The sequence below is a fragment of the Labrus bergylta genome, chromosome 2 (genome assembly GCF_963930695.1).
Source record: "Labrus bergylta chromosome 2, fLabBer1.1, whole genome shotgun sequence".
Lineage (NCBI taxonomy): Eukaryota > Metazoa > Chordata > Actinopteri > Labriformes > Labridae > Labrus > Labrus bergylta.
Window position 1 is genome coordinate 24210473 of NC_089196.1, and position 23578 is coordinate 24234050.

Here is a 23578-nt window from a genome sequence, read left to right on the forward strand (position 1 = left end):
AAAAGCAATATATTCCATCTACTTTTATACATACATTTATACACTTCTATTTTACTGTTCTCTCTGTAAGGTCAGTTGTGAGGAAACACGTGTGCACAATGTTTTCCTGCATTGGCTGAAAGTCTTCAATTGTGCCCTTCCTCCAGTATTCATTTCTCACTTCACATAAACTTCCTTTCATGGGTCTGGTTTTGCTCCCACAAAAGGGTTAAACAGACAAGAAGAAACACGTTTCTTTTGACCTCATTCATAAACAGGATCATTTATTTGTTGGTTTCCCTGACAACAAAAAGCGTAACTCAGGTCATGATCCTGTATCCGCTCAGTGAGAGCAAAGACTGGGATAAGTTCTGCATGTGATAAGGAGACATCAGCTCCTCTGTTTGTGCTGCAAGTGGTATAGGTGATTTAGTGTTTACATTCTAAGTGATATTTATATATGGAGTGATATTTACTACTAACATTACGGTCTAATTGACTAATTTAACATAATCAGTTGTGAGAATCGTTGGCTTCACTGTTTCAGTTTTATGCCGGCTTTAAGTTGTGTTTTATTCAAGATTTTTCACAGATGCAAGAGCTGTTTCTATTGAAGCACACGTTAATGTTCAAGAATTTCAAGGTAGGGTTCAATTTCATAACGACTGGAATAAAGCACAACCCCTTTATCAAAGGAACAATCTTGAGTGTTGTGCTAACAAAAGAAAACTCCTCCACAGTTTAACCTGCTGCCTCTGATGCTCAGTTTTGTGCATCGTTAACTTACTAATCTGCAGCCTACCTGCTAATTGTTAACACACAACCCCAGGCATGCAACCAGACACCAAACGGAATACTGAACTCCAGATATTTGTGTTTATTTGAAATTCTAATTTTGTTATGCTAATTAATATTCTTTAAATGATATCAGGAGGATAATTTCTACGACCTCGAGGCTGTCGTGATGCCAAGTTGCCTTCGTGTCACTCAAGAGAGAAATGACTGTCGTTCAGTGATTGGCTTGGCAGATGAATTGCGCGTGATGATCAGGATATGTGCTTAATCACGTCGCTTATTGCTGTTAATCCAATTAGATGTCCACATCGCTGATTAGTTGTTCATGTCAAGCCGTTTTATTGTGGGCCCCCGAATAGTTACGCCAAATAAGTGTGGCGCAGAGCTGAATACATAAACTGCATGTTTTCTTTGGTTCATTTGTTAGATGGCACACATCTGATGCAGAGCCATATCTGCTGTGACCCCCTCGCGCACACGCCGCACGAACGCTGGTGGCCTTCAGGCGCGCGTGCATGTAGGAAAGCAGAGGAGTGCGACCGTGACGTCAGAGTGTCAGATCATGTCCACCTGCTTATAAGTGAGAGATCGACCGGGACATCAGTCAGACATCCTACCTTCATCCCATCCAACACCAGCAGCAGCGATGCCTAACTCCGTGATACCCCTGTGCGTCCTGGGACTCCTCGCGCTCTCCTCCGCGTGCTACATTCAGAACTGCCCTCGAGGAGGGAAGCGAGCCCTGCCGGAGACTGGGATCAGACAGGTGAGGAGAATTATCCCCTTTCTCTATAACTTTTGACTTTGCTTTTATTATATGGATTTGAAATTTCACCGAGCAGTATTTGAGACTATTCTACTTTATAAAGTAATTTTCTTTGAAAGATCTGAAAATGAAATCTCAACTAAGAAATTGAGGTATTCATTTTTTATTATTTTTACATTTTGAAAATTAATGCACCAGAATTTTATGATGTCAACCTTAATTCTAATGTTTTTTTTAGACGTGTGCAGAGAAACTAAGACTTTCTATTCACCCAAAACGGAATGAGAGATTGCACCATAGCACATTATAACTTTATTTTGTTAGCAAAGTAGAATATATATATATATTTTTAAGCTATCTAAGATATTTGACAGACGAGTTTGTTTGTATTTTCAAAAGATGGCTATATGTTTTAATGCATGACATTTTCATTATGTGTATTCATGAAAAGCTTGTGGGGTTAAAAGGGACATTTTTAAAGAGAGGCCAAATCAAAATTGTATATTGGGATGCAAGTGGTTTAAAAAAATATGCATGCCACAATTATAAGCGTTGTTTGAGTATGATTGCATAAAAAATGAACTTTTGACTGAAAATGTATAAAATGCAATGTTAGAACACATAGTCCTGCAATGATCAAAATAAAATGTATTTATGTAAAAACTTAACAAAACACAAGTAATCATGTTCCAAAACAAATCACCTGGATTTATTGAATGTGATTGAGGATTATTTTACCTATTCTTGTCTAGTGCATGTCTTGTGGCCCCAGAGACAGGGGCCGCTGTTTTGGCCCCAGTATCTGTTGTGGAGAGGGTCTCGGCTGCTTGCTGGGCTCCCCAGAAACAGCCCACTGTGTGGAGGAGAACTACCTGCTCACCCCCTGCCAGGCGGGAGGGAGACCCTGTGGATCTGAGGGAGGACGCTGCGCTGCCTCAGGAGTCTGCTGCAACTCAGGTACAGCCTGGCTTAATTGTTTTTACCGTCATGCTCAGACACGACTCTTATGATATTTGGTGGATTGGCACAGTCTGAAATATTTCTCCCCCCCTCTTCTTCAGAGAGCTGTGTGGTGGACTCCGACTGCCTGGGGGGGATTGAGGCCTCAGATCCTGCCGACAATCATGCAGGGAGCTCGGCTGCAGACATGCTGCTGCGACTGCTGCATGTGGCCAACAGAGGACAGACTGAGTACTAGACTGATACTGACAAAATGCAGATCATTCATGTTCCAATTTAAGCCTAGAGATAAAACCTTGAACCAATAAAAACCCACTTCAATGTTATTTCACTCTTATTCCCTCCTGCTGGGATTTTTCTTTATGTTTAAGGACCATTTAAGGTCCCATAGGGAGAATAATTTCAACTAAAGTAAATTACTCTTCATCCAGATGAAGAGGTAAATTCAAGTATGGCTATATGTATGAAATGACTAGAATATATGTTTATTTCCAATTTAGAAATGTATATATTTATGCACATAGTGTAAACAAAATTCTATTCTATAACATGCCTGAGCGATAACTTCAGTTACTTGTGTTAAAGCAGGGAACACTGTAAATAAGACGTAGAGCGACATCCATGTGAAACAGCTCAGTTGAAATGCTGGAGCAGTTACTTTTTGTGTTGTAGAAAATTTAAAATCTCCGAAAATACAGAATTAATCACTGCCAAAACATCTGCTGTCTGTTCTCATTATTCCTGTACAAGCTGAAATAATTACACAAGGATTGTGATTCATTGATGTTTATCTTGTATCTGCATGTGTGTGTGTGTGTGTGTGTGTGTGTGTGTGTGAGTGATAGAAAGTGTGAGAGTGACAGGAATGGCTTTTTTCCCAAGATTGGCAAGAGATATCATCTATAAAAACCGTTAAGGTGAAATCAGTTTTGGTTACTTGAACCTAGAGTCTAGTTTTTCCAGTAAACCGTTTGTTTGGATGCTGTGATCGACAGCTTCCTTTTGCTCAATTTATGTAATGAGCACAAGCAAGATTTAGAAGACTAAATTCTCCCATGTCTTAAAGTTTATAAAAGGGTGGTTGCTATGAATTACTTGTAGAAGAGTCCAGCAAATCTTTTAGCATATAACATAAATATATAACATAAAGCATATAACAGAAATTGACAGTGTTTGTATGACACTGTGTGTGACATCAGCTGTGCCTTTACTTTGTGTGTGATAATAGAAAGTCGATGTTTGTGCCAGGGAACGGTTTGTGACTGCGGTTTATTAACGATGTGAGGCAGGAACTCCCTGATTTTGACAGTTACCTGTCCGGCTGATTCAAATCCTGTGTGACGCGCCCTCTAAAAAATGTTTGTTAATCCGTCTGATGCATCCAATGTTTCGTGTCACATTCAAAGATTTAACTTTAGCAGTTTGAGAGACCAAAGTGACAACAGTCAGCTATAGTAAAGTTCTGCTCCTCAGTTTATTCATTTTCATTTGAAACCTGATCAGACATTGAAACAATATAGAGGCCATGATGTAAACAAAGGGCCTGAAAATCTTCTTGATGCTCATCAGGATCTCCATTAACACAATAAGCATAGTCAAATGGCGTTGTTATTATACCTCTCCACTTTTGGCAGTATGACCCTTTTTTGTGCTGCACATCTTGTTTGATAATTATTTTGAGCAAACTCAGAAAATTATCTGTCATATAAATTGTAGACTATCCCAACTTGAATTTGATGAGTTGCAATAGGAATTTGCACAGACAACTTGATCCATCTCAACACCAGATTGACTTCTGTACTTTCTGTACAAACATATGTAGTTCCCAGAGGATGTATTTAGAGGAGTCTCTCCTGATGACATCACCAAGATGTTGACGTGTTTGGGTTGAGTGAAAAATCTCAATATTGTACTGGTTGGAATGATCAATCAATCAATCAATCAACCAATCTTTATTTGTATAGTGCCAATTCATAACAAGTGTTATCTTGAGGTGCTTTGCAAAAATCAGATAAAACACCTTACTTGCCTTACTGTTTGTTATTTAATATTACAAAAGAGCAGGTAAAAGACAATAATCACTAAGACATTCCTACACTAATTCATTCTCTCTGTGGATTAATTGCAATTGCTTTATTGATGCTCTTTCTACATGTGCCATGATTCATTAAAACTTGAATTGGGCAATGCAATGACATTCTGATCAGCCTCAGCTTGTGTGAGAACAGCTGCTGTGTCAGATTCTTTCTTTCTGAACATTAAATCTAGATCAAGCAGATAGCGAGTACTTCTTTTGACGCAGCAGTACATCCAGAACATTAGAGTACATTAGAGTCAAACTGGCTCAGACAGAAGAGAAAAAAAGTAGTTGTTGTGATTTGACGGCTTAACATGGGATCTGGGTTATTTCACTTTTGCGTGCTGAAATTGAATAACAAATCAAATACCATTCAGACACTTTTTATTACTTGGCTTTAACTGCTACCACATTTCCAACATTCCCACTTTCCAATAGACACCACAGAGGTAATTCTGCCATTTATCCCCAAGGGAAGAATTCGATGTTTTTGTAAACCAAATAATAACATGTTTGGTTGTATGTTCTGGAAAATTGCACAACGTGATCTGAGGTTTGTAAACCACACCTGAGAACATAATAATTGCGAAATGTTAACTCAGCTACTGAGTCTTAACACAAGAAAACTGCGCAATTAGCTTTACTTTTTAATAACCCAAAAAGAAGATGTATGTTCAAAGTCACAATTTTAAAAATGTATATGGCAGAACTATGTTCTGGCCCCAACACATTGCCAGTTCATTGCATGTATGACGGTTGTGCATTATCTTCCCAGCACCTGTCTTATTTAATAGATGAGCAAAGTTTTTATTTACAATTAAAAGTTAAAAAAAAGAAAAAGAAAATATGCTATATTGATATGTAAAGAAAAATACAAGCAACCTTTGCAAAAAAAGACCTAAGAGTTAACATAAGTCCCGCCTCTGACAGAGCAAATAGCCAAATAGTTCAGGATTTTTGGGGTGGCACCTGGGGGGGACCCACATTTCTAGGCCACCCTCCTAAACACGCCGCTGCTTGTTGCCTGAAATCTTGTCAATTAAGTCTTGACCAATACCTGCAGACTTATGTTATAGCTTTAAGAATAAAATGTTAAGTTTTTATAGGCTGTTTAAAAACCTACATGTCTTTGCTCATGCTAGTCTTCATCATTTTCTGAGGTGACCTATATCCTATATCTCTCGTGCCAGTGAGTGTTAAACTTGTCGAGTTAAGATTCTGTATCCGTCAATCAAATAGGATGCCATCAGGAAGAGTGGTTATTAAGCTTGTTTGAGCACGTCCAAAGAGCATACCTGTACCATACACTCATCAAGTTTGAACAAAGAGTCAGGTTCAAAATGAAAGTAAAATCTGTTTTCATTATAACGTTTAACTCACCTGGGGTTAATGATCTAAACAGTTGAACAACTGAAACAGTTTGAGCACATGTTCACACGCTTGCCTCTGAACATGAATGGGTGGGTGCAGAGGTGTTTGCGTGTGTTCAGCCCCTGTACTTAAACAGAAAACACACATCTTGTCAGCTCACTCGCTCTGCAATCATGGATGTGAAAGTTTTCTTTGTTGCTGTGTGTCTGCTTGCATTTGTCATCACAGCGATTGATGGTAAGAAGCCCCTTGTTTTGACAATTTCTCATTAAAAATCAAGAAGTTGAACATGCTCTTATTTAAGATGAGAAGTTTAAATATTTTTTAGGGGGGGAGTACATGAATGTGATAACCGTTTTTTATGTATGCTGGAAACATAACTAAAAATGTACACTATTGTCAACAGGGATAGAGTTGCATGTTTCTGTTAACATTGACCTTTAACATTAAAAAAGAGTATGCATGTATTTTTTTAAGGACATTAGAGGATGTGAACAATTTTAAGACAGAACATGAGTTTTAACTCTGATAAAACCTATTTACATCCTTCTGCAGACACTGTTGCCTTCAGTTTAGCTCAGATTTTCTCTTATTTTATCTGTTAAAATATTCTAAACCCAACTTAACTCAAAGCAACATTCAGGTGTTGCTTTGAGTTAAGTATTGTATATTGCAGTCAACATTAGTACACATCTTAATATCTTAGGTATTATAAAGGAAATGCAATGCATCTGTCTATAGTAGGTTTAAAGCTATAGTTTTATTCTTGTTACAAAATGAGTTATCATATCTTTCTTCTTTTCAAACCATCTTTACATGAAAACCAATTCCATGTAGCAGCCGGCATCCCAAAATGCTGCATCAATACACAAAAGGAAATCTCTGCAAGTATGCTGCGGAGAGTTAGAAAGTGGAAGGTGCAGAAACACAACAGTGCCTGTGACATCGATGCACTGATGTAAGTTTTAAAGACCATTCAATTGTGCTTCATTTCACTCTTTCAGTTAGATTACATATGAAGCATATTTATTATTCTGTTATGTTCAACTTTAACATCATTTCCTCCATTTCTTGGTCCACAGACTGCATGTAAAGAACAGAAGGAAGCCCATATGTGTTGACATCAGTCTGAGGAAATTCCTGCTGAAGCTTGCAGGACGAAGCTAAAATCAACTTACTGAGATTTATACAGAAAAAAACAAAAAATGAAACTTCTTTCATTTGTTTTCCTTGCGTTGTTTTCTTAAGAGCCTGTGTCATATACAGAAGTCCTTATAGTTGTTGCTTTAAACCATTATGCAAAATATGGGGATTCAACTTGTGAAAAGTAATTACATTGTTTAAGATGTATTTGACTTTTTCTATTTTTTACTTCTTTATGCTTCTACCCTTTTATGTTTCAAAGAAAATATGATGTTTTTCAATACCGTAATAATGTAAAACTATGGTACCTAAAAGATGTATAACAGACTAAACAACCAAATAGTGAATACAGTGATGTAATGAAACTGCCCTTTCTTGTTGATGCATGATGTCTCTGTCATACAATGATATAACACTGCTATACCAGGGATATTTCACTTTTCAGTACTTAAACAGTTTGGATTTACTTTGAATTTTCCCGACTTCTTTTGTACACTTGTGAAAAATAAACTCTTACAAATGTGAATCCTGCTTTTTCTATATTTTCTTCTCTTAGCTTGTTACAATTCTCTTAGCAGATGCTTTTATCCAAAGTGATGTACATCAGAGAGTAAGTACAACACACTAATCCATTCATACACCACCATGAAGCAGTGGGAGCAATGCATGGTTAAGTGACTTGCCCAAGGACACATCGGACATGTTACCCAGCTGGGGATTGAACCCTCAACCTTCCAGTTGAGAGGTAATGACTCTACCAACTGAGCCACAGCCACCCACCTAGTTTGAGGTCTGAAGCTTCAGTGGATATTAATCACTGTCCAGGAAGAGCCAGATATAAACAGAGAAAATTCCTGTTTTTCTTTTCTTGATATTCATTCATTTTGAAAAGGTACAGTTGGGGCACAGATGGCCTAGTGGTTAGGTTGTGCCCCATGTACAGAGGCTATAGTCCTTTAAGCAGGCGGCCTGGGTTCAAGTCAGACCTTTGGCTCCTTTCCCACATGTAGTTCCCCACTCTCTCTTAGGATTTCCATCCTCTGTTCTATCTATGAAGGCAAAAAGCCCCAAAATAAACCTTTAAAAATGATAGAGATCATGAATGGGAAATGAGCTTGAGCTTGTATAGTGTTTTTCTAGTCTTCTGACTACTTAAATTGTTTTTCACCACTTGTCACACCTAGCCATTCACACACTGATGGCAGAGGTTGCTTTGAACAGTGACCATCAGAAGTAATTATTCCCATTCATACGCATTCACATGCCACCACCGACAAAACAGTGGGAGCAACTTGGAGGTTAGGTGCCTGGTGCATGTTGCAGCAGGAGCTGGGGATTGAACCCTGACCTTCCAGTTTGAGAGCTGACCGACGCTAACAACTGAGCCACAGACGTCCCGTGGTATTTATTGCTGTCTTTGTTATACCAAAATAAACCCAGAGAAATCTGGGATAATAAATGCAACTTTGTTTATCTTTCACTTATAGGAAATATGACTTCAGATCGGAACGGACCTGAACCATATTTATGTTCAGACTTGTCTTAGGATGATTAAAACCTTGGCAGCGCTGCCTTCACTGCCTTGACTAACCCCACAGAGACAAGCTGCTACACACTCCAGAGCTCTAAAAGCTTCACTTAGCTTATTTATTGGATTGTTTGGTTTCAGTCCAAAGTGAATCATTCTGTAAGTAGATGATGAAGAGGTGAAAGATCCTTTATCACATTATTTCCTTTTACAGTTTTTAAGCAAATGTTTGACGTACACAATATCTTTCTTGTGTTTGTGTTTTTAGTCACACATTTATTTATTTATTTTTTACACAAGTTCTTTGAAAGAGCAGAAACATTGTGTCCTCACTCCGGGTTTACGTCATTGCTTCAAAGTAGTTTGGGTTTAGATCTCTTTCTGAGTCATGCAGTTGTAAAGATCCTATCCAACTAAGGGAAAACATTTTCTGCCAGGCCCCCCTTTGACATGCCTCCTCACCACTCCCAAATCATATATTGATATACACTAAACATTCTGTGAGTCACTCTTTTTGCTAAGAAATTCCTATATATTTTTTTATTCATCTCAAAAACTGTCTGCAAAAAGTACAGAATAGCAACTTCAGCGTGTGAAGAAACCTAACAAGCGGCTTTTGCATAGGAAGCAATGCAAAGTTATTAATATAACTGCCCAATGTTCAATATGTAACAACAGTCGTAACAGATTTTTTAAACCGAACTCTCCTAAAATAAAAAAAATAAAAAATCTTTTCAGATTTATGCTTTCAGACCTGCAATAATTACAACGACTAGTGTGGGCTTGTTTTGTGCTTCAGATCTTCTCTAGTCTGTTGTGCAGCTGTAAGACTGCCACTCTCACCAGTTCATTCTCAACATCCAGCGTTCATCTGCATTGGGGATCCATCTGTCGTCGATTCATTCTCAGCCTTACCCCCCCCCCCCCCCCCTCCCCACACACACACACACACACACACACACCTTAGCATGGAGTCGCCTGTACAAGCATGCCTTTTATAAGATGAGATAATTTTGTGATTTGAAATTTATCATACTTTCTTTGAGTTTTAATGAAACCAAATCCAGAATAATAGGATTGACAAACAATTTTAATCATCCAAGACTCAAAGAACGTCAGCTTCCAAGCAATGCTGATGCTGGTTTTAGCACTCTGCAGTATGTTTTATTGAATGCAGAAAAGTGATAAATTAATTTAGAAAATGAGTTGCACAAATACAGGCAAACAAATGTCACCTGTATTCGGGCACACTAATTCATTTGTGCATACAACTTTTCAGTAAGCAACACAGTTCAAGCTTGGCATTCAAATTTGACCTACATAAAATCAAGAAAGGTGCACAGCAAAACCAAAATCTAAGCAAGTGTATCTGCTCATTTCTTGTAAAATACATCTTATTACATTTATTTTCAGCCTCATTCAGCTGACAAGTTCAGCTGATAATCTTATATCATGATATGAAACCCCCCAAAAAGTAATGGATTCCATGTAATAAGTATGAATATCTGACAAATTGGGCAAGCAGACTTTAATGGTTGAGTGGCTTAATTAATTGTTCCAACTAATCTAGATAGTAAATTACTTCAAGACACTGAAATTAATTTTCTTGCCCCCTTTGGCAGATTATTTTAACTTATTACTAGCAATGTATTTCATAATTTTTGCAGTGTATTGGTTTTAGGAAATATCTGTGAAAATGTACATGCCATGTCTGTGTGTAACTTTTAATGGGACAGTAGTGACAGTGTTCAAGGAGACAGTCACCTGTTGGTCATGATAGCAGTCGTTCTGTCTGCTAGTTTGCAATCACCTTTTTAATGTCTAGTGTGCTCAGTGTTAATCAAATTTGAATTAGTAGTTAATATAAATGGTAAGGAATATTTTTTGGATGATATAAGAATGAGGACAACGTTTAATGGTTGTAATGGTTACACATGGTTATGTAAGAAACCCCAGACATTCCAGAAGTTTGTCTCCATTTTTAGTTTCAGTCAGATTGCTTTGAATCACTGTGCCTGTTTTGTTTTCGCGTCTTTAGTAGAAAAATGACAGATTTTGTGAAAGTAGATGTTTTTCTCCAATAACGAGTGGCTTAATAAAACACACTCTCCCTAATCTCTGAAACACTAAATAAGAATAAACCATCCATTGATTAATGTCATGAAGTCGATGTATACATTCGAAATAGATGTGTAGTTAAACATTTTGTATATTCACTTGTTTTGAGGGAATTTCTGAGCCAGGTCAAAATTGACCCAGACCTGTGGAGGCATTGAATACAAACAGTATGTAAGGGTTGAAAAAAAACCTTTTAAAGTTCCAAAATAATGTGAATGGATGATAAAATATAGTGGTATGCTGATATCATGACAATATAAACTCTTCACAATTCCCTACTTCACTAACTGCCACCAACATGGAGCTATGAATCCGTTCAAGACCTGAGTCTTCAGGCTGTTTGGGCCGATAATAATTCATCTCCACTCTAAAGCAGAGAACACCTTGAAGCTAAATCCGAGTATTTTGCGTCACTCACGCTCTTTAATGAGCAGTCACTCTCTCCCATTCATGTTAGCTCAAGTCAGAGCAGATTTCTAAGGTCAAGGTAGTCACAAAGCACACTAATGAGAGGCAGTTCAACATCTGACTGCAAGTGCACTTATTGCTTTACCACATACCTGAGGCGGAATCCAATTAAAACTAAAATGAAAAGTGAAAGGAAAAAAAAAAAAGTGAAAAGAAAAAGAAAATGCTGCTGAAGGAAAACAAGACAGGGTCACAGCAAAAGTTCCCATCACACACACAAACATGTCACAGCTGTATGCTGTTAAATCCTGCCAACAGCTTGATCTATCATCATAATAACTCCTCTGTTAACTGATTCACCAGCATTTACCCTGTCAAAAACCTTTGGCTGTAGTTCATCTTTAAACAAATACGAACACAGAAATCATTGTATAGCCTACAGACACGTGTAGAACAGAACAAAGAGAACCTCTGAGCCTATAAAGTGGCATGATGAACGAGAGAGTTGCACAAGTTGAAGGTGAAAGTTTTTACTTGCTTCTATCAGTTTAAGATTTTTTTCCTTTTCACTGTGAAGCCTGAACAAGTCTGATTCAAGAGCGCCCTCAAGTGGAGACACCGATTTTGGTGTGCAAAAGAATCTCTCTTACAACTCCATTGTTTTCCAGTGTCATTGTGTTTTAAACTCCTTCTCTGGAGATCCAGAAGGTTCAGCAGAGAGGATGAAATATTCAGTCATTTGCATTCTGCAAAACAAATACCTGACGTGTAATGTACTTTGCATAGTTAGCATGTCCCTGAAGAGTAGCACCAAATTCTGCAAATAAAACTTTGCCCTTTAACAGTTTCACTCCGGAAATGGGATCCAAGTCAGTATGATAAGCGTTTGTAAATCTGTTTTCACATTAGATAACCTCTAACTGTACTTAACTCTGCAAATTTTCCAAAAGAAATATCTACACATATTGGCAAAGTGCCATATGAAATAATATGAATAACCATGACATTTGATTCATGAATTTGTGTAAAGTACAATACTGTAGTGTTTTCTCATGTGCATATTGTCATTACAAATGTAACATTTCATGTGATTTTTTTTTCCCAAGACAGATGACATGACAACAGCATTGTGAGCATGAAAATGGTTTGTTATGTTTGATGGCAGCATATATGGCAGAAAGGCCGCTTTGCTTTGCTTGCTTATCTACTGAAGTGTAATCTTAGGCTAATACTGTTTAACTGATAGACCTAACAATCAGCTTACCCTTTGATATAGGCCAATCAGAAAAGTGCTACATTTGTCATTCCATGAAAAAGAGTCGACTTCAGCCCTCTTCTGAAAGAAAAAATACAGTGACCATAATGCAGGTTTTGATAAGCAATAAGTCTTCCTTTCCACATAATCTACTTGTATGCTACTCTTGGTAATGCCCATGTTTTTAGACTTTGTTTTGACATGTTGTTAGCCATTAGTAGGCTATCAATAGGCCTATGTTTACAATAGCTTATTGATTACAACTGGCCTTATAATGCTTAACCAATTCAACAAAGTCATTAGCCACTACAGATTGTTAAATGGTTTATAACTTTGTTGGTATGAAGAAGCAAAAAAAAGATCCACAAGCCAAAGAGCTGTACGGATCTTTTTTTGCTTCTCCTATTTGTTTGTTTTTTGAGCCAGCACCCATTTGGGGGTATGCTTGTCTTTTTTGATTTTTCATTAAAATCTTTTTGGGGTCATTCAAATTTTACACAAGTTTACATATTGATGAAAGAATGATTTAAAAAAAGCAAGTAGCCTATAAGCAAAACAGCTGATATTATCCACATTTAAACACCGTTATAATCAGATGACTACACAATCTAAACTCTGGTTTTCATACTGCTAAATAAAGTTAGTTTATTTTTTTGTTAAAACAAAGGTTTAAACGATTAACTAGACATCGTGTTTTTTGGCGGTGAATTATGTAAATAAAGTTTACAAATAGAAACAAAAAAAAAAAATCAAGTCTGCTGATAAAAGTTTGTTTTGTATGGAAGCCCATTTCCGCCAGTAAAAAATAAATAAAAATGAAAATAATAAAGTCTCATAATTTTAACTTTATATCTCATTATTATGACTTTTTATCTCATTATTATGACTTTATTATTTTCATTTTTTATCGTTTTAACTGGCGAAAATGGGCTTCCAGAGTTTTAGCCAAAAGATTGAGAAAAAAAAAAAAGTCAAGCGGTTGTTGCTATGTCGTCACTTCCTAGTTACGAATGTCCACAGTAATGTACTCGACTACGCTGGTTCTCAAGGGTGGACCCCGTCACCCAGCAAGGACTCACCGCACCGTTAAACAACTTTCATCGGGAAGTCCTTTTAGTATCTAAACATGTCTGCCAAAGTCAGCCAGGAAGAAGCTGCTGAACACTCCGGACAGCTCAAGTTCCTCTCCGCTCTGTTTTACGCCTGCAGCTCGTTTATTCTTACGGTGGTGAATAAAACCGTGCTGACCACTTTCAGGTAGGGCTGAGGTGTCGCTTTATCGTCCTGTCGTTATTGGCGACCCTTGGTGTCAATGGAGGAAAGCTTGTTTACCAGTGAGTTCATTTTGTGAGCCTGTCCTCTGATGTTGTTTTTCCCCCCTTAGGTTTCCCTCCTACATGTGTCTAGGAATTGGACAGGTAAGTTGTCAAGGTGTGGATTTTTCTTGCCTGTGAGGTATTCCCACACTAAAAGACTACTATGGTCACTTTCAGATAATGAGCTACTGTATGGTCACTTTCAGATGGCCACCACTCTTGTTGTCCTTTATGTCGCAAAAAAGAGCAAAACAGTCCAATTTCAAGATTTTGACATCAGTATTCTCTTTAAGGTAAGCCTTTTCCATTTGTCCCCATCATTATTCTTTATCAAACTTTACTTAACTTTCCAATTTATTGTCCTTGGCTGTCTTACCAGATTTTCCCTCTGCCATTGCTATATGTTGGGAACCATATCACAGGACTTGCAAGCACTAAAAAACTCAGGTCATCATCCGCTTTCACTGTCACCTAATTCAGTGGATATTTACCTTCCAGTGTCAAAGTGCTCAAACATCTTGTCTTTTACAGTTTACCCATGTTTACAGTGCTACGGAAATTCACCATCTTGATGACAATGATCTTGGAAGTATACATACTTAGGTAAGACTACATGAGATTGTTCTTGTTGCTCTGTTTGTCTAAGCCTCTATCCAACTTTCCAAACCCAACAAAGTTGCTGCAGATGGCTGCTTTTTGTTTGACTTTCACTGTTACTTTGCTAAATGTTGCTTAGTGCTGTGCTCGTGGTGGTAGCTTAATGCTGTGTCATTGTAAATGATCAAATAAAGAGTACGGTGTCAAAGTGTCTTAAGATAACATATCTGATGAATTTGCACTTCATAAAGAAAGATTGATTGATTTTTATGATGTACGTATCTCTGATTTGCTAATTATGGTTATAATTGAAATTGGACTTGTCAAAAATTATAGTGTAACTGGTTCAAAGGAACAGTACATTAGGTATTATGGAGACAAAGAATCAGTGAATTCTGTTTTTTTAGGTATTTATCTGAGTTTTTCTGTTGTTGCTTTTTAGAAAAACATTTCCTAAACGCCTTGTGTACAGTGTTGCGGCCATTATCCTTGGTGCCATGGTTGCTGCAAGGTATGGATTTCTAGAGTGAACAAATTTAATAGAAACGGTTTATAGATTGCTTAAAAGAGTTAGCCCATAACACTTGTACTTTTCCCTCTGTCTCTCCTGTCATCCAGCTCTGATCTGGCATTCGATGTGGAGGGATACACTTTCATCTTGCTCAATGATGTCTTCACTGCTGCTAGCAGCGTGTACACCAAGAAGAAACTTGGCTCTGAGGCGAGTTTCCCTGCACTTCTTGTACAAATAGAGATGAATGTATTGTATTTCCTGACAGCAGGTGTGGTAACCTGCCTGATTTGGTTGTCTTTCACGGTCCAGTGCCAGACAAATAAAAGGTTAGAATAGATTATATTACACTGTAGCTGCACTGCCAAAGAAAGAGCTTTGAATGTGTTCTCAGTCCTGTTTCTAAAAATCGATTGATCGCTTGTATTTGCATTGTAGGCTTTTGCTAAAAGTCTATTGGTTTAGATTTAATCTGTACTTATTGTTGAGGTGTCAACAAAGGTTTTCTTTTTGTTTAGTTTGTTGAGCGTTACGTTAAGTAAACAGGCTCTCGACTGCACCTTGAGTGCACACAGTCTACATACAGAAACATAAAGGAACAACAGGTTGACTCAATCACTCGCAAACATCCAATATTTTAAACATGATTTGACTAACGATAGTTGATTTATTCAGCTTTAAAAAGTAAAAGGAGAAGAATTACGAGTACAACATGCAGGAAACCTGACTGTTTTTAGGTGAACTTGCTCACATTCATCTCTGTAAGTCTATTGTGTGGATGATTTTCATTATTGTACATATTTTCCTCTTTTTCTGTTCAGGGTCTTGGGAAGTATGGTGTCTTATTTTACAATGCACTAATCATAATCATCCCCACTCTCTTGGCAAGTGCATTTACCGGAGATTTACATGAGGTATGTATATTAACTGTGTTACACTCTGTGTGTGTACTTCTATGCCTAGAACAGTACATTTTTCTCTCACCTGACCACCTTGTATGATTGATTTGCAGGCAGTCACATTTGAAGACTGGGTTGAAGCCACATTTATTTTTTGTTTCCTTGTCTCCTGCTTCATGGGGTATGTGCCTATACATCTGTTCATGCTGTTCAATTACTACCACATCTACCAAGTGTTTAAAGTCTCAGTTATGCTTTTTCAGGTTCGTGCTGATGTATTCCATAGTGCTGTGCAGCTATTATAACTCAGCACTAACTACCGCAGTGGTTGGAGCAATAAAGGTAAAAACATACTGATAAGAAAACTCTTTGTAGACCTAGAATAGTGATAAAAAATACCATTAAGCACTGCTCAATACGGCTGACCTTGCAATGAGTTCTTGAACATTTTCTAAAGGCTACACCTGGAACTAGATCTGCACCGAGTACTATTTACTTTAAATTCACAAGCCGAGTAACGTACAGGAAAGGATTCACAGCCGGAAAGAGTTTTATTTTTACATTTTATTCGGTCAAGTTAGTACAAAAAGGATCACCGTTAACTTGTATAATCATTTACATTTTCTCCAGAATGTTGCAGTAGCCTACATTGGCGTCTTTGTGGGTGGAGACTACCTGTTCTCATGGACAAACTTCTTAGGCCTCAGTATTTGGTAAGAATTATTTATTTTTTTCTTTCTAGTATTATTTTTATTTTATTGTTTTTATAATTATTGCATTATAACTTTTCCTAACTACAAGACATTGCCAGCAAAGTTAAATGAGCCAAAACAACAAAACCATATAAGGCAATAACATTTTATCACTCATTTATTTCATGTCTTATAAGAGCAGATTTGCATCATTCAATTTAAATTCTGACCTAAACTTAAATTCAGATATAAAAAAAAGAGGATGCACCCACAGATTGAAAAGTTTGTTCAATGTTGAAAATACCTGTTGCTGTTTTAAGAACAGACACACAATGTGTGCATGTTGTCTTGATACAATCTTTGAGTCCTTATCTTCCTGTAGCATTTTCCAAATATGACATGTGGGATATACACCATGACCCATCATTTAGTATTAAGACACATTCAGCACATTCTGATCTGAGAAGTGCTACTGTATTTCCTGGCAAGAGGCCATGTGTTTTAAACTGTTAAAATACTTATTATACAACAGTTAGTTCTGACAGTATTCTGATTGGGCTAGAGGTATTCCATGCCGGCTGATAAAGAGAAGCCTAGCACATGGGACTTTTCACACTGTGAGATGTGGACCTAGTAGGGATGTAACGATTCACTCAACTCACGATATGATTCTCTCACATTTAATTTTACAAAATGAAACTGTAGACAAATAATAACTGACAAAGATTCCATTAAGGGCTGCAAACCCACTTGTCAGTGTAGTTTGGCCTTTTAATGTGTTTTGTTTTGTTTTTTTTTTTCGCAACAAGGAGAGGTGATCGGAGCTTCTCATTGTGGTGTCGATTAAATGCTGCATCGTGTTTGTTGTGTTATTTGTGTACTTCCCCGTCTTCTTGCAATATTTGCACACAGTTTTTGTCTTGTCTGTTATCTTCTCACCTCTTTCATTTTCTGTCTTCGGGAAGCCAAAATGCTTCCAGTCTGCCGATTTGAAAGACGGTGGTGCGTCCTCAATTTCAAAATCTTGCTCTGCAGCTGCCAACCGCCTTTAAAAAAAGTTATTAGTTGGTTGTTTTTTTAAATATTTTTTTTCTTTTGGTCTTAGACCTGTCGTATAAAAGCAATATTACACCCAAGGTTGAGATGTTGTTCTGGATATCCGCATTTCTGTCATTATCTCTGGCATGAGGCCGCACAACTGGATCACAGTAGTGCTGATATTCATTACAATATCACTCCTATTTCTTAACTAGAATATGCTGCATTCTAAATAAGACCTGTTTACATGACCAGTATCAAAATATGAATATGATCATATTTGGTTAAGTAGGGTTAGGTAAACACATTCTGACTGGCAGCTAAGTGGTAACAACACATTTTTATTTCCTAACAATGTCATGGTTTTATCTTTTTGTCTTGCAGTATGTTGGGTGGACTAATGTACTCATACTTCACCTTTAACGTCCAACCATCTGAGGGGAACAACGAGGAGCTGAAGATTCATGTTACAGATGATTCAAAAGGGAGGTTCTCCACAAATTAAATGGACGATGTTTTAGCATTCACCACTAGGTGGCATTGTTCTGCTCCATATTGGAGCTTATTATCTTCTGCACTTATTTTTTTATATTCTTTTAAAATCATTCAACTGACACATAACTTGTTTTTATATATTTGATGTTTTCTTACTATGAAATCATGACTGAATAAATTGACAGTAAGTGCATGTTTTTTTTTGTCAGGTTCAGTGAATGTTTATTGAAAACCAGCCATCTTAGAACAGTGTGGACAGTCTGTCAGAGAAATCTTTGAAATGTGGAATAAATGTCTACCAAGCAAGCTCTACACATGTCACAAACAAAAACTGTTGGGAAGATATTATTAGAGGGACAAAACTGAAACTAAAATTCAACTTCAAAAGCTCTCCACAAATTGTGCACACTCCATATTCTAACAAACACAATGTTTATATATTAAATGCCATACTCTTGTCAAACCACAAAATAGACTACGGGTTAGAAATGCTTCAAAATATACTATGATTGGGAACAATAAATCATTTGGTGTTTTGATTATCAACATTAAACTTGCCTTCCAGTTTCACTTGAACTCCACAAGGGTCATTTGTAAATTAAGACAGATTCAAACATAGCTTGACTGACAGGTTGTTGGTGCAGGTCTCCCAAAAGCAACCAGGGGCAGGGAAGTTATGAGAGGCTTTATACAGTGTTGGAAGATTTAGTGTTGCTTTAAAATTAAAGAAAGAGCACCCAGCACTACACAAAGCAGTTTCTGAAACTCGGGTGCCATATTGTCTGGAAAAGTACTGAATGACTAATTTAACCTTCAGTGCATTGCAAGCGTAATCCAAGACTTAAGTGCTCAACTGCAATCAACAGGATGTATAACTATACACTTAGAGAGACATGTTAACCAAAGATATGGATAAACACAAATGTATGTCATAACTTAGCCTTTGAAAATGAGATGACATATACTATGATGCTTGTTCAAATGTCATAGCTTAAATCATTTTTGATACCACCTGTTCTAAAACAATACAATGTTACTAATGATTTATAGAATCAAGAAGGACTCAGGCTAAACAAAAAAAAGTACAGATAAGCCATTTTTCACAGAAAGCTGAGTGAAAGAGAGACACAATCTAATTAGCACAAATAATGTGCAAATTTGCCTGCAGTGTTTTTTTGGTACTTAAAACCAAAAAATCAATACCAATTTCATGATTCAACTCTTCCTATGGCCTTGGGAAGTTCTGTAGATGCAGAGATAAGTGCTGAATGTGTTCAAGTTTGGGGTTTGTTGTGACTATAACCAGACCTTTGGATTAGGCTTGCAATGATCACCTCTAATTCCAATATATAAAAAAAAGAAAACGACTATCTTACATGCCAAACTGATCCAGCTACCCTGACATTTATTTTCTCTCTCCTGTCTTCCACCTATGCATATACTCCTTAGAGAGTGCCGAGTAGGTGAAGATCAAATCTCAGTCTGTCGGAACCTGTCTCAGTCATTCCTACAACCACTGCTGTCACACGTGGCAGTGATGCTGTGCTTAACAATGCCGGAGATGAAACCTGCGACACATCAGACAGTTGGAACACAACTTAATAATTTCTATGTATGACCACACCCTGTATCATTCTGTCCATCTGAGCTTAATCCATATATACATCAGTCATACACACTCATAATATACTTTAAAAAAAAAAAAACTCGTTACCATCAAAGTGCAAACAAAACAGATCAAAACATAATAGGTACACTTTCTTTGCCTTTAGAAGACAGAAGAAAGCGAGACATTCTTCATGTTGTCAAATCTACAATTATAGCAGCCTAAAAGGATAAAATGGAAGCTGAATAAGGTGCTTTAGCTTGTGCCTTCCTGCTGCTGTGGGTGGGGGTGTAGATGGTGTCGTGCATTAACACTGATCTCAGGCCAATTCAGCTCTTTCTCAAAGTCTGGTTTCACAACTTGATTGGAATAGTCTAAACTAGTCATCGATCTGCATTTATGAACATTATGTAGCTACAGCACACTGCAGGAAGGCGGGTTGGGGATGGAGGTATAAGGGACGGGGAAGGGGGAGTCCGGGATCATGGAGTGAGTGGGTGTTTAGGGAGACAGGTTGTTGGCCAGCTCTATGAGTGCCAGAGCGCCGTGGAGACGCTCTCGTTGCTCCTGTAGGCGGCGCTTAGCGGCACCTCCTCCTCCTCCTCCTCCTCCTCCCTGGCTGCCCTTCTCCTCCTCCATGGGCTCGTCCTCTTCCCCGTTCTCTTCATCAGAGTGGAGAAACTCCATGGGATCCTGCTGCTCTTGGTCTTCTGTTCGTGCTTTCCCCTGAGCCTTCAGCTTGGTGGTGGTAGGGGCACGCTGCTCACGGGTCTGCCAGTACCTGCGCGAACAAAGAGGAGGATGATTAAATACAGCTTAAGCAGTTAATGACATGAAGACTCCTGGTACAGAAAAGAGGACTGGTATCTGCAGTATTCTCTTACTTGGCCAGCCACTCTGCTACAGCCTTATTATCCACAGACTGGGCCTTGCCTTGACCCTCCTTTGGTTCCTCTCTCTTCAGACGAGAGAAGGGATGGTTGGGACAGTGACGGTTAGCATGAGTGAACCGATTGCCACATCCTGCAGAGAAAGACACAGACATGAATAACTGCAGCGAGAGTAGTGGATGTGTGATTTGGAACAGATGAGATGTGGAGTGCCTGACCATTTGTGTTTTAGTTATGTTACTGAAAGAAAGCAGTAAGTCCAGTGAGTCAGTGTGATCTGTGTTTTTTCTGTTCTGTGTTATCAGGTACTTTCCAAATGCATCAATTGTTGCTCGTTCAGTAGAAATACTTCAGTTAGTCTGTTTGCTGTATTTCACACCACTGGAAAGTCCCTAAAACTGAAACAACCTTAACTTCCACTTTGTTGTTTGGTAGAAAGATTTCACTTTAACTGTATTCAATTCAGCTAAATAGTATGTTCTTTGTACACACATGAAAACAGACATTCAAACCTACCTTTCTCAGAGCAGACAAAGGGTTTCTCTCCAGTGTGCAGCCTTTGGTGCGTTTTCAGCTGACCACTCTGGACAAATGCCTTCCCACAGTTTGGGTAGTCACACAGGTAGGGCCTTTCTCCTGGAGGAGAAGATTTGTTTTTTTAGGCAATGTTCATTGCTTTATAGTTAACTTGTTATGACACAGTTCTGCTTAAAAATTCACATAAGGAACTAGGAGTTCAATTCTTTTCTTCTTTTAAAACCAACATAGCTGATCCCTTTTCTTTTTATTTTAGTAAGAAGCCATTATACTGAAATGCTTTTTTTTTTTGCTATTCAGTCTCCCTCACCAGTGTGTGTCCTCTTGTGAGCCTGCAGGGACTTCTCTCTGGGAAACACTCGGTTGCAGATGTTACAGCGGATCCGGCTGGATGATGTCTCCCCCTCGCTTATGAGCTCTCGGACAGTGTCAGCCCGTGGACGCCCTCTGCGGATTCCATCCTGATAGCAAAATAACAGAAAGGGTTTTTAATAACTAAATGAGGAACCCTTTAAATGATTATTTCCATATGGAACAGCGTCCACATGCAGATGTGGAGCATGACTTGGCAAATACAGTTAAACTAATGTATTCTTACATTGTCTGATAATCTCAAATGAATAACACATGAATAAAGTCCAGGGTACACTTTTAATGAAGACCTCAGTTGATACTTAGTCATTACAAATATACCTGCAGTAAAGAGCATTGTGTCAACATAGCGTCATTTAGTGAAATGCAAATGATTGTTACTCATTCTGAGCTGGTCTCACGTGTCACAGTGAGGCAGGACGCACGTCGGTTGATCATAATGCATTCACATCCGGTTACATTTTGGCGCGCGACTAGACGTCATGTAAGAGCAGCTGCTCCAGTACCAGGAAGTAACTGGGGTTTAAAATCCACCATGTCACACCCTATTGCGCGGGCGTTTTTGTTAAATGACTCTCCATCTTGGCCATATTTGTGGGGTGGGGGGGCAACTTCACACAAACTCAAGCTCTGAAATGATCCTTTCGAATCAAAGTGTCGGTTCTGTATCCATCTACTGTGTCACATTGTTTCTTTTTTAGATATAATGATGCTTGAAGCGCTCTCTACCTAGAGCTGGGCTGGAGACTTTTACAATGAAGTTACATGTTATAAATGAATTATATCAGTATTTTGGGCGGTATTATTGTCAACTTTCTCAAAAGAACATGATTAATAAACAATATATATATTTTTTTTTAAAAAAGCTGCACACTCAGCTTGTGCATTTGCACCACATGTAGCGTTTAAAGCATTACGCATGCAGTAAAAGTCGCTCTTACCCCGACCTGATCAGGTGAAGGAGCCGTGTCCGCCTCCCTCGCTGTCTGGGTCCCGGTGGGTGAAGAAGCCCCACTTACAGATCCAGGGCTGAGTGTCACATTGTGGGCGTTCTCCCCCCATTTCCACGGGTAGACCATGAAGTCGCTAAACCCGGGGCTTGTAGGTGTCAGGGCCTCAGCCTTCCTCGGTTTGATCGGCGTGGTCTTAATGACAGACACCAGAACTCTTTTGGGAGAGTCGTTGCAGAAAATAACGTGCGGGTGTTTGTTCTCGGTCATTGTGAGGATGTCAAACCAAAGCAGGGAAGGAACTGAAAGCGGTATAACTTTGTGTGACTCAACAAAGTAGGATAAAAAAAAATAATAAATAGCGCGCCTTCTCAGTCTGGAGTGAATATTTCCTTCATTTCCAAAGAGGTCTGAGAAGAAAAAAAAAAGGAAAGAAAAGAAAAAGATCCTCCTTCGCTACAAAGTGTCAAAAAGATACAGTCTGAAAGGTGATGATAGTTAGTTTCCTTCTTGTTGCAGAGGGTCCTCTGAACTGGCCGGTGTGCGCCCACAGGAGCGTCGTCCCGCGTTGCAAAATCGCGCCCGAGCAGTGAACTGACCAATCAGCTGCGGGAATCTGATCCCACGTGTCAAACGCACCAATCGCAGCAGCCACATTGATCCACTTGGCCAACAGAGAGAGCTGAGGGCAGTCTTCGTGTGTGTTGATTGGTGCAGAGGTTTTTGTCCAATGACATTTGAACACTTGACGCGCTCTCGCGGCTGAAATGAAGATTGGCCAATGAGGAGGATGGGGAGGCGTACGTTCCTGCCGCGCGTTAACCAATCAAAGTAAAGGGCGGTTAATTTTTCATTGCAGACGAGCAGATGGCTCTTTCCCGCGCTGGGAGCGTCTGTTTATGTTGTTACATTTCTGTGTCAATTTAAAGGGAAGGGCAACGGTGGCACAGAGGCGCCAAAGTGACGTCACTATTTAGGAGGGGAAATAGGCCTATTTGAACAAAGGGCATACTGTGTGACAAGAAGACATAGATACTGAGGGCTATGTGCTTTTAAGGGGGAAAAAAATGACTCAACAAATTCAACTGAACTCTTCTGTAATTCGCCTAAAGCCGCCAATTCTTTAATCTTTCTAAAGATTAGTTCATGGCAATGTCAAAAATTGATATAAAACACATTCTTAAAGCTGACATGCCAATCAATTAAAAACAATCTGGCATTAATTTAGATATTTAATTTGATCAAATTTGGTTTCAGCAAAGGCCTAGAGGTTAC

At 38.5% G+C, this 23578-nt stretch overlaps 5 protein-coding genes across 7 annotated transcripts in view; 4 read left to right on the forward strand and 1 right to left on the reverse strand.

The window, feature by feature from the left end:
- Nucleotides 1-18241, forward strand: part of LOC109981604 (fatty acid-binding protein, liver-type) — a 53100-nt gene extending 34859 nt beyond the window's left edge. The window contains exon 5 of the mRNA XM_020630458.2: nt 18232-18241. The gene's annotated coding sequence lies outside the window, so the exon portion shown is untranslated. The remainder of the gene's footprint in view (nt 1-18231) is intronic.
- Nucleotides 1366-3218, forward strand: avp (arginine vasopressin). Its single transcript, XM_020630478.3, has 3 exons — nt 1366-1540; nt 2293-2497; nt 2602-3218. Exons 1-3 carry the CDS (start codon nt 1421-1423, stop codon nt 2736-2738), a joined length of 462 nt encoding a protein of 153 aa, XP_020486134.1. The 5' UTR covers nt 1366-1420; the 3' UTR covers nt 2739-3218.
- Nucleotides 5847-7617, forward strand: ccl27a (chemokine (C-C motif) ligand 27a). The gene is made up of 3 exons (XM_065949896.1): nt 5847-6185; nt 6786-6906; nt 7031-7617. The coding sequence occupies exons 1-3, from the start codon at nt 6122-6124 to the stop codon at nt 7113-7115; spliced, it is 270 nt and encodes an 89-aa protein (XP_065805968.1). The 5' UTR covers nt 5847-6121; the 3' UTR covers nt 7116-7617.
- slc35d2 (solute carrier family 35 member D2) lies at nt 13414-18141 on the forward strand. Of its 2 annotated transcripts, none has more exons than XM_020630532.3 (12): nt 13414-13657; nt 13785-13818; nt 13923-14009; nt 14096-14163; nt 14248-14319; nt 14756-14824; nt 14932-15034; nt 15646-15738; nt 15837-15904; nt 15987-16065; nt 16354-16436; nt 17838-18141. In XM_020630532.3, exons 1-12 carry the CDS (start codon nt 13527-13529, stop codon nt 17956-17958), a joined length of 1008 nt encoding a protein of 335 aa, XP_020486188.1. In that variant the 5' UTR covers nt 13414-13526; the 3' UTR covers nt 17959-18141. The 2 variants fall into 2 exon arrangements, with proteins under 2 accessions (XP_020486188.1, XP_029132564.1); XM_029276731.2 differs by having other exon boundaries at nt 13551-13657; nt 13894-14009.
- Nucleotides 18242-18361: 120 nt separating the features above from the next.
- znf367 (zinc finger protein 367) lies at nt 18362-22854 on the reverse strand. 2 transcript variants are annotated; one of them, XM_020630535.3, is made up of 5 exons: nt 22295-22854; nt 21292-21442; nt 20961-21080; nt 20439-20577; nt 18362-20335 (listed from the first exon to the last, which is right to left on the reverse strand). In XM_020630535.3, the coding sequence occupies exons 1-5, from the start codon at nt 22571-22573 to the stop codon at nt 20056-20058; spliced, it is 969 nt and encodes a 322-aa protein (XP_020486191.2). In that variant the 5' UTR covers nt 22574-22854; the 3' UTR covers nt 18362-20055. The 2 variants fall into 2 exon arrangements, with proteins under 2 accessions (XP_020486191.2, XP_020486192.2); XM_020630536.3 differs by having other exon boundaries at nt 22301-22853.
- Nucleotides 22855-23578: the final 724 nt, after the last annotated feature.